The sequence below is a fragment of the Piliocolobus tephrosceles genome, chromosome 1, assembly GCF_002776525.5.
Source record: "Piliocolobus tephrosceles isolate RC106 chromosome 1, ASM277652v3, whole genome shotgun sequence".
NCBI lineage: Eukaryota > Metazoa > Chordata > Mammalia > Primates > Cercopithecidae > Piliocolobus > Piliocolobus tephrosceles.
In genome coordinates this window covers 97,913,458-97,927,150 of record NC_045434.1, presented here as the reverse complement: position 1 = coordinate 97,927,150, position 13,693 = coordinate 97,913,458, and the positions used below count along the sequence as shown (strand labels likewise).

Below are 13,693 nucleotides of genomic sequence, written 5' to 3'. Positions count from 1 at the left end.
GATTTTGGTGGGGCAATCTTGGATCTGTATGTTATACTCTCCCCTGAACCTCTTTTCCCTGTGGCCCCTTCTCTCTGTCTTCATTTGTTCCCCAAACTGAGCTCTCTGACCTCATCAGAAAAGCCTACGAAGCCTAGGACCCTTAATGCCCACACTACCATAACGTGCAGGCCAGCTTCCTAACCCAACTGAATGAACCACAACCATACCTGGTGCTAGAACGAGGTCACTTTTATTTTTCCTTTTGTATGAAATTGGGAATGCAACCAGAAGGAATCACACACAGATATAGGACACAGACCCCTGGGGCCTGCTCTTGGGAGTATCAGGAAGAAGCAAGGGTCACAGGGCAGGCTGGGGAGAGAAAATAGGCAGACGGGACCGGGTGGGACTGTCTAGGGGTGGAGGGCGTTGAGGAAGGACATCCAGGAGCCCCGAAGCTGGGGGAGGAGCACTATCCTGGAGGACTACAGTGTCAGGACAGGTGGATCTGGGGAAAGGATATGGTGTGGCGAGCAAAGGGCATGCTCACACACACCAAGAGTTGAAGAAGGAGCAAGAAAAGGAGAGGAGTAACAGGGAGGAAGCAAGAAAGACCCAGCGAGAGCTGCTGGGAGCCCCTCACTCTATCCCAAAGTGCACAACTCGGCAATAAATAGCAATATTTATAAATAAATAAATAAATAAGTAAATAAATAGATGAATAAATAAATATACTTGTAGAGCTAGGAGTTTGTTGCGAGGGAGAAGGGAATACAGAAATGCAGTGAGTTCATTTCTTCTATGCAGGTTCTAAGGCCCTTCATTCTACTGCTGACCCTGGGTTATAGTGTGCAGGTGGGGATCAGCAACATGGAGTAGGGACACAGAGTTGGGGGTCTCTTCCCTTGCCAAAAGCAGATCAAGGAAAAAAAAAAAAAAAAAAAAAGTTTAATAAGTAGGTCCTAGGGCCAGGAGAACTGAGCATTCCCAGAGGGCAACACTCAGGCACCCTCCTTGCGAGGGGCAGGAACCAGTGAGGGTGCTGCACATTTTCAGGGTGGGTTGAGATGGAGGAAGCAGAAGTGAGATGTGGCCCACTCGTTGCCTGAGCCTTCTCAAATACTCCAGGCTGTTTGGGATGTCATCCCCTAATCCGGGATCTAGGTTTTTTTGTTTTTTTCTCTAGTGACACACAGGGAGGGAGCAAATTGGGACGGTAGGAGTCAGAGGGGCAGGGAAGTGGCCAAATAGCTCGGAGAGGGCAAGGCACTCACTACCAAGTAAGATCTGAGGTCTGTATGTGCTAAGCCACAGGAACAAGATGGGCAGAAACAGGAAGAGTTTTTCCATAATTCCCAGCTACTGAGATTCCCCTCACGGGAGTCAGGGCACCAACCCCTGCCTCCCCAGGGCCCTGCCCCTCTGCCAAGCACTGAGAGACTGAGATCTTGAAGGAAGAAGCCCACTCCCACTCTAATCCCAGTGTTCCTCCCTTGCAGTTCTGACAGCCCATCCCCACCAAGGGCAGGAGAAGCTAGAACAGTTAGGATACACAGCTGGGGTCTGTAGTCCCTGAAAATTTGGACATAGGGGTGGAAGAGGCAGCATTCCGTGGGAGAGCTTGGGGGCAGACTCCAAGTGCGGCTGGCTTAGTAAAGCTAGCAAGGATTCCATACCAACCACACTAGCAGACAATTCTGCACAGCAGGGCCTCAGCAATAAACCCCGGGAGGAACCCAGGAGAAAAGCCCTCGAGGTGCCTGGGTCAGTGAAAGAAAGATGCCCTCATGACCAGCCCATGGGCTCTCTGCCTGGGCCCAGGGCCTTTGGGACTCCATGCCAAGGTTTAAGGGCTCAGGGAGGATGCGGCCATTCTAAGCAGTGAGCGGTGGAAAGGGGCCCCAGAGAAGTCCGGGAGGTGGGAGACAGGCCGAGTTCAGACGTCCAGCACGTGGTTCAGGTAGGAGATATAGCAGATGGCCAGGCGCAGGATCTCAATCTTGGAGAGCTTCTTGTCGGGGGGCAGCGTGGGCAGCAGCTTGCGCAGCTCGGCGAAGGCCAGGTTGAAGGCTTCCACGCGGATGCGCTCTCGCGTGGCATGGGCCGTGCGGTACTTGGCTGTGGCGCGGCGCCGGCGCCGGCGCTCCTCGCGGCTCAGATGCTGCATGTCTTTCCGACCAGGCTCTCCCGGCTCTGGGCCTCGGGCCTGGCCCCCTCCCGGACCCCCAGGCCCAGCACCATCAGGGCCCGCCCCGCCCCCACAGTCACTGAAGCCCGACTCAGTCTCTGAGTGGTTGGGCGGCAGGTCCAGCTCCATGGTGTCTGAGTTGAGCATCATGATGGAAGCCCCCTGCCCTGCGAGATCAGGATCCCCTCCCCACCCCTCCCTCTGGGAGCTTGAAAGCTGGTGGTGGGAGGGGGAGGAAGGGCCTGGGGTCGTCGGGTCTGCCACTGAGCTCTAGAAGTCACTGCCACTTCAGGGTTCCATGGTCAGGGTTCTAGTCTGAAGCCTGAAAAAGAGAAGAGAGAAGTGGTAGCAGCAGAGGGAGGAGGGAGTGCTCAGCTCAGAGGTAGGAAAGCAGGTTTGAGGTGGGCTGGGAGGGGTAAGGAACTGTGAGTGTGAGGGAAGAACAGCAGAAACGAGTGTGGGTCGGGGTGGGGAGAGGCCGAGAGACAGACAGGCAGGTGGACAGGGTGAAAGGAAGAGGAGGAGGAAAGGTAATAAGAAGGGAAGAGAAAACGAGTAACAGGAAAGGAGCAGAAGTGATGAGAAGGATACACCAGGCAGGTTAAAACTGAGCAAGAGGATTGAAGATCTAAAACCATAAAACTCCTAGAAGCAAACAGGGAGAGACCTTCATGACGTTGGACTCAGCAGTGATTTCTTGGATGTGACACCAAAAGCAAAAATAGAAAAAATGGGACCACATCAGACTTTAATGTATTGAAGAACATAATCAACAGAGTAAAACAGCAATCTATGGAATGGGAGAAAATATTTGCAAATTATATATCTGATGAGGGGTTAATATCCAGAACATATAAATAAGTCCTACAACTCAATAACAAAAATAAAATAAAATAACCCAATTTAAAAATGGGCAAAGGAGGGATTGGGAGGGGGGTGAAATGAGAAATTACAGAATGGGTACCATGTATGTTATTCAGGTGATGGACATCCTAAGACCCCTGACTTGACCATTATGCAATCTATGCATGTAACAAAATTGCACTTGTACCCAATAAATTTATGTAAATAAAAATTTTTTAAAGAAAAAAAAATGGGCAAAGGATTAGAATACACATTTCTCCAAAGATGTTATACAAATGGCCAACAAGTATATGAAAAAATGTTCAACATCACTAATCATTAAAATGCAAATCAAAACCACTATGAAATATCACTTCATACCCATTAGGATGGCTACTATAGAAACAAAAACCAAACAAACAAAAAATAAGTCTTGGCGAGGATATGGAGAAATCAGAACCCTTATGCCTTGTTGGGACTGCAAAATGATGCAACCACCATGGAAAACAGTATAAATGTTCCTCAAAAAATAAAAAAATAAAACTACCATATGCTCCAGGAATCCTACCTCTGGGTATATATACAAGCCAAAGAGATATTTGCACACTCATGTTCATAGCAGCACTAGTCACAATAGCCAAGAGGTAGAAGCAAGCCAAATGTCCATCAATAGACAACAGAGAAACAAAATGTAGTATATACGTACAGTGGAATATTATTCAGCCCTAAAAAGGAAGTTCTGTCACACACTACAGCATGAATGAACCTTGAGGATATGATGATAAGTGAAATAAACCAGTAGCAACACAAATACTGTATAGCTCCACTTATATGAGGTATTTAAGGTAGTCTAATTCATAGAAACGGAAAGTAGAATGGCGGTTGCCAGGGACTGAGGGAGTAGGTAAAGGGGAGTTGTTGTTCAGTGGGTATAGAATTATACATTTGCAGGATGAAAAAGTGCTAGAGATCTGTTTCACAACAATGTGAATATACTGAACACTACTGAATTGTACACTTAAAAATGGTTAAGATTATAAATTTTATGTTGTTTTTTACCTAAATGAATAAATAAAAGGAGGAAAAAATCTGAGCAAGACCACAGCCACAGCTCCAAGAGAAGTTAGCTATGACTCTAGATGCTTCCCAGTTGTGAGGGGAGAATACAAGCCTTGGTCCTGTGGTCCCCTCCCTCTCAGGGCCCCTCTCCACCCTTGCTGCCTGGGGTAGAGGAGTGGATAAACACACAGATTGCCCATTGTAGAGTAGACTAGGACATATGGAGCTCTGCACAGCTGCCCCAGCTCTGCACAGCTCCCTTCCCAGTTCCCCCAAACCGCTCCAGCAGAACCATTGTGGATGTCAGATCCTGTCCACTAAAACCAGGGGAAGATATCTCTTCTCACCACCACCCCACTATGCACAACCAGCCCCTTCCTCCACCTCTGTCCTTGAAATTTTCAGCCCTTGCCATTCCCTGGCCCTTTTGGAGGCTCTGCAAGGAAGACTGGGGAAAGGGAACATAATCAACCTTCTACCTCCATACTCTCCCATAGCCCAGGGTAGGTTCAGACATGACCTGCAGAGGAGGACACAGACAGATTTTTGGAGCTACCCTTATGGGACTCAGCTAAGGTTTGCTTGTCCTAGGACCAGAGGAGATCAGGGCAGGGCAGCACAAATATGGCATTGGAAAAGCTGGGGAAAGGGCTTTGCTTGTTGCAGTGTTAAAGGGGAACAGTGGCCACTCACCATCAGCTCAACTAAGAATGATTAGAAACAGAAGCCCCAAGGTGCCTGCACCGTCACTATCTCCCCTTCTTTCCCTGCCCTGGCTTTCCTGCCTGATAGATACTCTCACAGGGGTAAGGATCCTCCCAAGCCTTGCCCCCCACCCCATCACACAGAAGATAGGTTCAAATCAAGCCAACAAACAGCTATGAAGCTCTGGAGGGATGCAAAGTCATCCACATCTGATGATAAGTACACACAATCTTAACAGGAAACAGAAGGTGGTTAGTGCTGAAATTGAGAACACATTCCATGTTCTGGGGTTCAAATGAACTATGAGGGGATGGCAATAGTGTGGGAGGCCCCAAAGTCAGCACCTCCCAGTACATGTTTAGTGCCCCCAACTCCCCACCCCCATGCTGGAGTTGGGAGCAGGAGTTCAGCTGTGGGGTTCCCAACACATTTATCACATCTATCACAGGCTAATTCTCTCTGCCTGCTGCCTACGTTCCTTCATCCCTCATCACTTTGCCATGCCCTTCCTTCCCCTCTCTGGGCTCTCCATCTGGCCCCAGTCTCATCTCCACCTGGCCCCACTGTCCTCCCCAGTTCCAGTCCCGGCAGCAGCTTCTATTTACCTATCAAGTCCTCACCCCCAAATCCACTTCTGGTCTCAAAGTTCCAGGGTCCGAGGATCAGGGCAGCAGCAATTCCAAGCCTCCAGGACAGGACTTCCCACCCGACTTCTGCCAGCCCTAACCCGACTGAGGATAGATAGGCACAAAGAGTCGAAGGGGAGGAGTGGAGAAGAGGGACATGCGGAGACAGAGAGAGACACAGCACATGAGAGAGAGAACTAGAGGGAGGCTCTAGGAAGGGGCTTGAGCCAGAGAATGGGAGGGACACGCCCATCCCTCCCCGCCCGTGGTTTCCCCTTTACCTAGAAGGACCCTGTCAGGGGATCCAAGCCGGCAGCACAAGGGGCAGCGCTGACAGCCCCAGTCTCCTCTGGGTGCTCAGGGCTCATCCGTCTGCAAAGTTAGTGACCAGCTTTCTAGACTCTCAGGGGCAGCGTGGCATGGCTGTACAGGCTCCAGGGCAGATAAGAGGGGTACACATTGTGGCGGTGTAGGGCCCAGGTGGAGGTGGTAGGCTTGGCAGGGTACTGAGGCCAGCCACACTCACACACACACCCTCAGACACATACACACCTGAGCTGGCCCAGCCCTATGTATATATATGGAGATACACACACACACCCCCAGCTCTCCATTGGCTGGCCCAGGCCCACCCCCCTTCATCAATATTAAACAGCCAGGCCACGCAGCCATTGGCAGAGGGATCTGGGAACCCCCCGGGAGCTGGGGGCGGGGGCTGGCCCTGGGGGGGCGGGGAGTGGGGGAGCAGGGACATCTGTTCTCCATGCATATTTCATAAGCAAGAAATGGAGAGCTGGGGAAGGGGTGGGGCTGGGGCGAGAGCCAGGGCAGGACCACAGATGAACCCCCTCAGTCTCCCACACCAGAGGCAGCAGGGCAGAGGCTCCGAGCAAGCTATGGTTAAGTGCCATGGCCCCATTCTGAGTCCCAGCGTGACTTGGACAGCCCCTTCCTGGTGTCTCCTTTTTCCTGAGAGGAAGACTCTTCAAGGTACTAACAGGGAAACCGAGAAAACAGCAAGAGGACTGCACTAAAATGTAGAAGAGGACCCTAGGGTCCTGGCCCTCAAGTTCTTATCCTTCATAAAACTGGTACCCACTGTTTGCCAGGCTGCCTGTAGCAACTGTTCAAGCCCCTACCCTCATCACCCTGGGACTCAATCACCCCCACACCCTCCTTACCCCATCCCCTATCTTTCTACCTAACCCATCACCAAGGGGAGGAGCAGGATCAAATTTGGGACACAGATCCCACAGGGAGTTTTTCTAGGCTGGCCAGCCCAACCTGAACCACTGGGAATTAGAGGGCTCTTAGGAAGAGGTAAGGGCTAAAAGGAGAGGAGTGGAGGAGTGCCAAGACAGGAAGAACCAGGATTGGAAGGATACTGGGAGAGGAGGGCAGGGCAGCCTAGGTAGGCTCTGAGTTTTGAGGGCATCAAATCAGCAATAAGAAAACCAGATACAAAATTATATGCAAATGGCCACTGATTAAGTTCCCATCAACAGCTCAGCAGCCTCCAGCATGTATATGCAAGTGTGTGTGAGTTTGAGTGTGAATGTGTGTGTGTGTATGTTGCCGAGTGGCAGGATTGAGGATGGGCAGCACAGGGACCAGGGTACATAGAGAGGGAGTGCACACAGGGTTTCAGTACCTGAAGTTCTCTCCCTACTCAGCTGTTCGACGTTTTCACTGAATCTCTGCGAGTATTCAAAAGAACCATGGCTGGAGAGGTAGTGTGGTACAGTGAAAAAGGCTCTGTCAGCTGTGTGACCTTGGACAAATAACAATCTTTTGAGCCTTGACCTCTTTTTCTGTAAAATGGGGTTGATAATAGCTGCTTCTTAGGTTGCCATGGAAATTAAGGGAGATAATATGTGTAGTGGGCCTAGAGCTTAGTAGGAGCACATCCCACCTTCAGGCTGGAGGAACTTGTCATTTCTCTGTTGCTGGTCAACATTTTCTGGGCTTTCTCCTGGGTGAAGCATTCCCTAAGGGGAGTCCCATAATTCCTCCCCAAGCTCCCCCACCTGCCCCCACCCCTGAGTCTGGGAGGTGCCAACTCCCACCTGGGCAGGCCCAGACAGGTGCCCAGGCGCCAGCAGATGGGCTGAGCTGGAGGGGAAAGGAGGCTTGAGGAGGGGGGCTGGGGGGCAGGGGATCAGGTGGCATCTCAGTTCTTGCATCATCATTGCCATGGTGCTGATTAAAAACCAATCTCCACCTAATGAGCCCCCAGCAACAACAATTCTACCTCCTCCACTGTCCTGCCCTCCACCCCATCCAAGAAATTGGGAGACCAAGAGACTCAGGAGAGAGTGCCATGGGGGAGATGAGAGATACAGAAAGAAGGGGAGATGAACAGAGATAGGGGAAGTGGAGGAAAACGACGAGAAAGACACGGGAAGATACCGAGACTCAGGGAGAGAAGAAAATGAGAAACCACAGTCATTGGGTAACAGACATGGGGAAGACAAAGGGAAATGGGAAGACACAGTCTCATGGGGAGATTGACACACAAAGGAGGCAAAAAGATTTTTTTTTAAGAAAAAAAAAAGAATGGAAACAGAATTGCCAGGTTACCAAGGCTTTGGGGAAGACTTGGAGACCCAAGCTATGGGAGAGATAGAGACTTGGGGAGAGGCTTTAAAAGAGGATGCTGCAGCCGGGCACAGTGGCTCACACCTGTAATCTCAGCACTTTGCGAGGCCAAGGCGGGTGGATCACCTAAGGTCAGGAGTTCGAGACCAGCCTGACCAGCATTGTGAAACCCCGTCTCTACTAAAAATACAAAAATTAGCTGGGCGTGGTGGTGGGCACCTGTAATCCCAGCTACTCGAGAGGCTGAGGCAGGAGCATCGCTTGAACCCGAGAGGCAGAGGTTGCAGTGAGCCGAAATTGTGCCATTGCACTCCAGCCTGGGCGACAAGAGCAAGATTCCGTCTTAAAAAAAAGAGAGACACAGACTTGGATGAATACAGATGTGGAGGAAACACAGCCATTCAGTGACAGGGAAATACTGACACCATGAGACAGAGTCCTGAGGGAGGCCCCAAGGCAGGGTGGGGCCACATAGGTGCGGGGTAAGCAGAGAGCAGACAGTTGGGAGGAAACAAAAAATACCAGAGACAAAGAGAACAAGGTGCGGAAAGGTGATAAACTGAACGATGGAGATGAGGGACTATTACTGAAACAGGGAGGCCAGATCCCAAAAAGTAAGACATTGAGGAAAACAGAAGCAGAATCTAGAGAGACCCCCTAAGCAGAAAGGAACCTTGAGAATCGCATAGAGAATGCAGGAAGAAGCCAAACCCCTTGCAGGGCTCCCTCCTTTCAGGCCATTTTGCTCAGATACTTAAGCTCTGCAGCCTCCATCCCGGAAGCACCCGGCCTGAACCTGTCCCAGTTCAAGCTAAGGTTCCATGGGAGAGGAGGGTGCAAGAGTGCTCTGGGGGCCGCTCCTCCTCCTCTGCATCTGGCATCCCAGGATCCTGGACTCTGGGGCCTCCTGCCCCAGTTTTCACTTAGGACTTCACTTAGAATTTGCTCCTTAGGGGAGTAGCTAAACACAATTGTGATAAAGAGGACATAAATGCATGAAATGATGGGAAGAACTACATCTACTAAATTTGGGGGCAGTTAGACATGGTTCTAAGTCCTGGTGACCTTGGATAAGTCACTTAACCTTGACTGAGTTTTATTTTGTCAGAGTAGTGACACCCAGGTGAAATAATGCATGGGAAAATGCTGGGTAAACTGTATAAAGTGCTCATCCCAACCTCCTATGGTGATTTTAAAGTGGCAAGAAGTTTCATACACACATGTATCTGTGGCATTATGATTATGGAGGCTGGGGAGAGTTCTGAGGCCAACCCAGCTTGTCTGGCCTCTGACCCCAGGGGAAGGGAGAACCCCTGGAGTTGTGTATGGGTCTTTGCTGCAAGGAGGGCAGGAAGACCAGGGCCTGGGGATAAGGAGAATGATTATGGCTTCATAGTTTGTTACTTTACTTTCTTTTTGTTGTTTAAAAATCTCCACTGGCTTTTGTTTGTGATAATCCAATAATCAGGCAACACCTGATACAACAGAATGAGTGTTCCTGCTATTTTACATTTTACAGGCACTCACTTTTTCAGATCATGATTCGCAAATCTTTCCCCATGGCCTGAGAGGTAGATCGTTGTGGGAGGGAGGTTGGTGTGTAGGGAAGACACAGGGGCCTGGGCCTTGTCCTCGAGGGTGGGGGGAGGGCCTGGAGGAGCTGGGAAGCAGTGGGTTTGGCAGGAGAGGGGGTGACATATGTGGGGAGCCCTGGGGACCCAACCAGGCAAGCGGCTGGCAGGGAGAGCAGACGACATTAACCCTTGCTGTGCCACACTGCCTGACCCTTCCCGGGAGTGGCCTATGGCTAGGGTGTTATTTTTTAACAGTGGCAGTGTTTTGGGTCACAGGAGCAAGACAGGCAGAGCTTGCTCCTCCTGGGCAGGAGCTGTTGTTTCTGGGAAGGGACAGCCTGTCTTGGATGTCTTTCATCTTAGCTTCTCTCCTTGTGTTTTTCCACATGGTCCCTGTCAGTCTGTCTTTCTCTTGTCTCCACCTCTCTGTGCCTCTGGAAGGTGACAGCGGGTCTCCACCCTGGCTCACTACACAATCTGTCACTCTCTCTGCTGCCAGCCCGGCTGGAAGCCCCCCTTCTCAGTGCCCAACCGAGCCCTCTCGTCCCGGCCCTCTAGGCTGTATTGCCTTTGTCTCCTAAGGCGGCCTCCCCTTTCTTCTTTCCTCTCCACTCACCTCTCCTCAGCTCATAGCCCATCTCCAATCTCATTATGGCCTCCAACTACTGGGCTCCCCCCAAATCCCCCCAACCTCTTCTCTTCCCTCCCCCATCCATCTGTCTTCCCTGAAGCTCTCTTCTTTGTGTCCACCCATCTGTCACCACCAGCTCTGGGCTTACTCCCCTCCTGGCCACGCCCGCCTGGCCTTTCTCCCCTCAGGCTCCCATCCCTCTCAGTACAGCTTTCAGCCTCCCTTTCTGCCTTCAGTCCTTCCAGGAACCCCCTGCTTCCTTAGTTTCCTTTCACTAGCTTTCCTTTTCTGGATACCCTCTCATTTTTTTGCTTTCTTCCCTCAGTTTATCTAACTCCTCAGTTGTGAGTTGAGGGAGATAGTGGGGACTCTAGGGGTCCTAGCCCCCAGCCTGTGAGCATCCAACCAGCCTGAGCCAGAGGCTGTAACATTTACTCAACAATTGCATCATCTCAGACTAATGACTTCTCCTTAGGCCTCCTGAGATGACCCCTCCACTCCTGCTCCAAGTTTCCCCGATTGGGGACAGGGGCAACAGCTGCCCTTTTCCACAATAGGAGTGGGAGAGCTCCTCTAGCTTTGGAGTTTGAATTCAGGAAGGAATAAAAATCCAATCTGAGGCCCACTGGGACCCCAACCTTCCAGGGGTCCCTGCTTCCCCAGTTTAACTTCAATTCCTGCCAAACTTTTTTTGGGAATGGGATGCTGGGTGACAGGGTCTTTTCTCTGGTGTTATGCCACAGTTTCCCCATATTCCTGCTGTCCCTGGGTTATACGGCAATAGTGCCCCTCAGGCCTTCCTCCCTAGAGTTGATTCTCCTGCTACCTTTGAGAGTTCAGGAATTGATCAACCTCTCAAACGTTCCCTGTTCCGAGTTTTCAGATGAAGGGAGAAGGAAAAGGCTTCAACTCTGGCTCTCTTCAAAGAACAAGACTGACAGAGCTGGGGGGACCTGGGAGCAGTCCCTTGTCTAACTACATTTTACAGAAGGAGGAAATGCCCTTTCCAAGGCCACAAAGAGCATTAGTGGCAGAATCCTGGTCCTGACCTTTTCCCATGACGTTCCTCCATACTGGCCTCACCTGGCTGAAGCAAACCTTTCATCCTCTGAACTTCTCTGTAGAACCTGTTTATAGCACTGATTTTGCATGGGGACTATGCTGCCTTGCCTGTTATTTATCTTATGTCTCGTCCTGCCATCTAGACTCTGGGTCCCAAATCTCCAAGGGAAGGTGCTCTATCTCTTCCCCCATGCTGGGCAGAATGCCCTACCCAGAACCATGCTCAATAAATGCTTATTACTGCTGTGGCTGCCCATGCAGATGTACAGAAGGTTCTAATCCTAGTTCTGTCTCTAATTTGCTGTGTGACCTTGGGCAAGCCACATCACTCCTCTGGGCTCTTTCCCTCTTCAATCAACTGAGTTAGACTATGCAAATGATTTCTAAGATCCCTTGAAGAAACAAAAGTCCTACTGAATAATAGTGACACAGATTACAGACCACCACACTCTGGGTAAACAGTATCTCATCGCAGGATGTACCTTTGAGAGCAGTGACCCAGAGGTGAAAAAGAAAAAAATAAAAAATCCCTTTACCCAGAGAAGCTGGGCAAGAAACACCAGTGAGTAGGAAAGCCTCCGTCTTGAGAGACGAGATATCACAATAGGCAGAGGCAGGCTTGGTCTTGGGGCAGGAGTGGTCAGTTATTCCAGTATTGGCATGGGTTGGAAGAGAAGGTACGGTGTCAGCTAACAACAGGCAGGAGTAGATAGGGAGGAAAACCCTTGGGGAAAGGAAAGGGGCTGGAAAATGAAACATTTCAGAAGGCATGGGTAGGCAAGGCCAAGATCAAGGGAGAGGCGGAGGCTAAGGAACTGAGAAGTACATGGCCCATTAGATGCTTCCAGCCAGTCACACATGGTCTTCAGGGCATAGGAGATAACTGGTAAGAAGTCAGAACCATGGTCTCAGAAAGGGAGGGTGTTTGAGAGACCAGTGGGTCATCTGGATGGCTGTGCTCCTTCTATGGGGCCTGGCCTCTCCATGAGCCATGGAAAAAGCTAAGCTGGTTTTTTAGGAGGTGGAAGGTAAGGGAGCATGGAAGGCAGCAGACAAGTTTGTGTTCAGGATGCTTCCCTAGGCAGAGATTGAAGTAGTGACAGTCCTACATCTCGAAACTTCTTACTTACCCGTTGATCACGATTCCGCCCAACCCTGTTTCCCTGTTCAGCCCCCTCATTGGTTCCCAGCCACTTCTCTGCTTCCTGAAGCTGCCAGCAGGATGAGGGAGTTTACTGCTCTGTCCGCTGGGAGACCTATTGGCCAAGGGAGGTGTGGAGCCCGGCCCAGTCGATGGTGGCAGCTGTGCTCGACTCCCGCCAGCACCACACAGCCTCTCCAGCTCAAACTGGGAGGGTTGGGGTGGGGGAGAAGTAGCAGGGTATATTTCATCTCTCAGAACTCCAAACATGTCTCCCTTCCCCCAGGGGAACTTGGAGAGAAACCTGGAGAAAAATCACCTCTTCTCAGCAGGATTTGAAAAGGTAAATAGTCCAATCAGGGAACTAAGAGGAGTGCTTGAAACCCTGTGAATACTGCCAGCCAGTCCCTTTCCGTTGCTGCTGGCATTCAGGCACGTGTCAGAGGCAGCCTCCTGGCCAGCAGTCGAGTGAAGGCTGGGTTTAAGCTTCTACTCCTGCAGGTTCTCTTTCCCCCTTGGCTGACTCAGCCATTGCCCACGATCATTTAGCAGGGCTGCTCTACTCCAGAATTTTGCCTCCGTGAAGACCTAGGGAATTTGAGCATCTCTACAGAGGTCAGGTTCTTTTTCTAAAATAGTTCAAACTTGTTTTGGCCTACAAAAGGCCCACCATTAACAGAAATCCAAACTCCTTAGCATGCCAGCCAAGAACTTTGGGATTCAGCCTAGTCTCGCCTCCTGCTGATCCTTATGGCTCAGACACACTGAACTTACCATCTCCCAAACGTGACTCACGCCTTTTCTTGATTCTGTGCTTCCACACCCGGTGAACGCTTTAAATCATCACTTGAATGTCACCCCCGACATGGTCCTGAATTCCTCTATGTGCTACCAGAGCACTTGGGATATACTGCGATTATTCCTTTTATTACACTGGATTACATGCAGCTGTGAGAATGTCTGTCTCTTCTCTCATCCCAACTGTGAGCTACTCAAGGGTTAGGGTTATATTCTCTTCATCTCTGTACCCCAGCCAGTGTCTCAGAGTGAATAAAGACATGCCTGTTCATTACAAAGTGAGAAGAAACTATGTTAACATTGTTCTTATAAGAGGAGACCCAGGGCTCTGCAATTTGAAAGGACTTCAACTGTTTTTGACAAAGCCTTACCCCTTGGGTCCTCTGGAGCCCAAGACGATAGCATAAAAGATAACAACTTCATGACTTCCAGTCTAGGCTCGCTGAACAAAGTGGCCTGGGAAGAATAACTGTAGCAGTACAAGTA

The 13,693-nt window shown here is 50.4% G+C and overlaps 1 protein-coding gene across 2 annotated transcripts; it reads right to left on the bottom strand.

The window, feature by feature from the left end:
• Nucleotides 1-208: 208 nt before the first annotated feature.
• Nucleotides 209-13,669, bottom strand: NHLH1 (nescient helix-loop-helix 1). 2 transcript variants are annotated; one of them, XM_023214243.2, is made up of 3 exons: nucleotides 13,579-13,669; nucleotides 13,184-13,471; nucleotides 211-2,492 (listed from the first exon to the last, which is right to left on the bottom strand). In XM_023214243.2, the coding sequence occupies exon 3, from the start codon at nucleotides 2,318-2,320 to the stop codon at nucleotides 1,919-1,921; it is 402 nt and encodes a 133-aa protein (XP_023070011.1). In that variant the 5' UTR covers nucleotides 2,321-2,492; nucleotides 13,184-13,471; nucleotides 13,579-13,669; the 3' UTR covers nucleotides 211-1,918. The 2 variants fall into 2 exon arrangements, with proteins under 2 accessions (XP_023070012.1, XP_023070011.1); XM_023214244.1 differs by lacking the exons at nucleotides 13,184-13,471; nucleotides 13,579-13,669 and adding an exon at nucleotides 5,685-6,506 and having other exon boundaries at nucleotides 209-2,492.
• Between the last annotated feature and the right edge of the window lie 24 nt (nucleotides 13,670-13,693).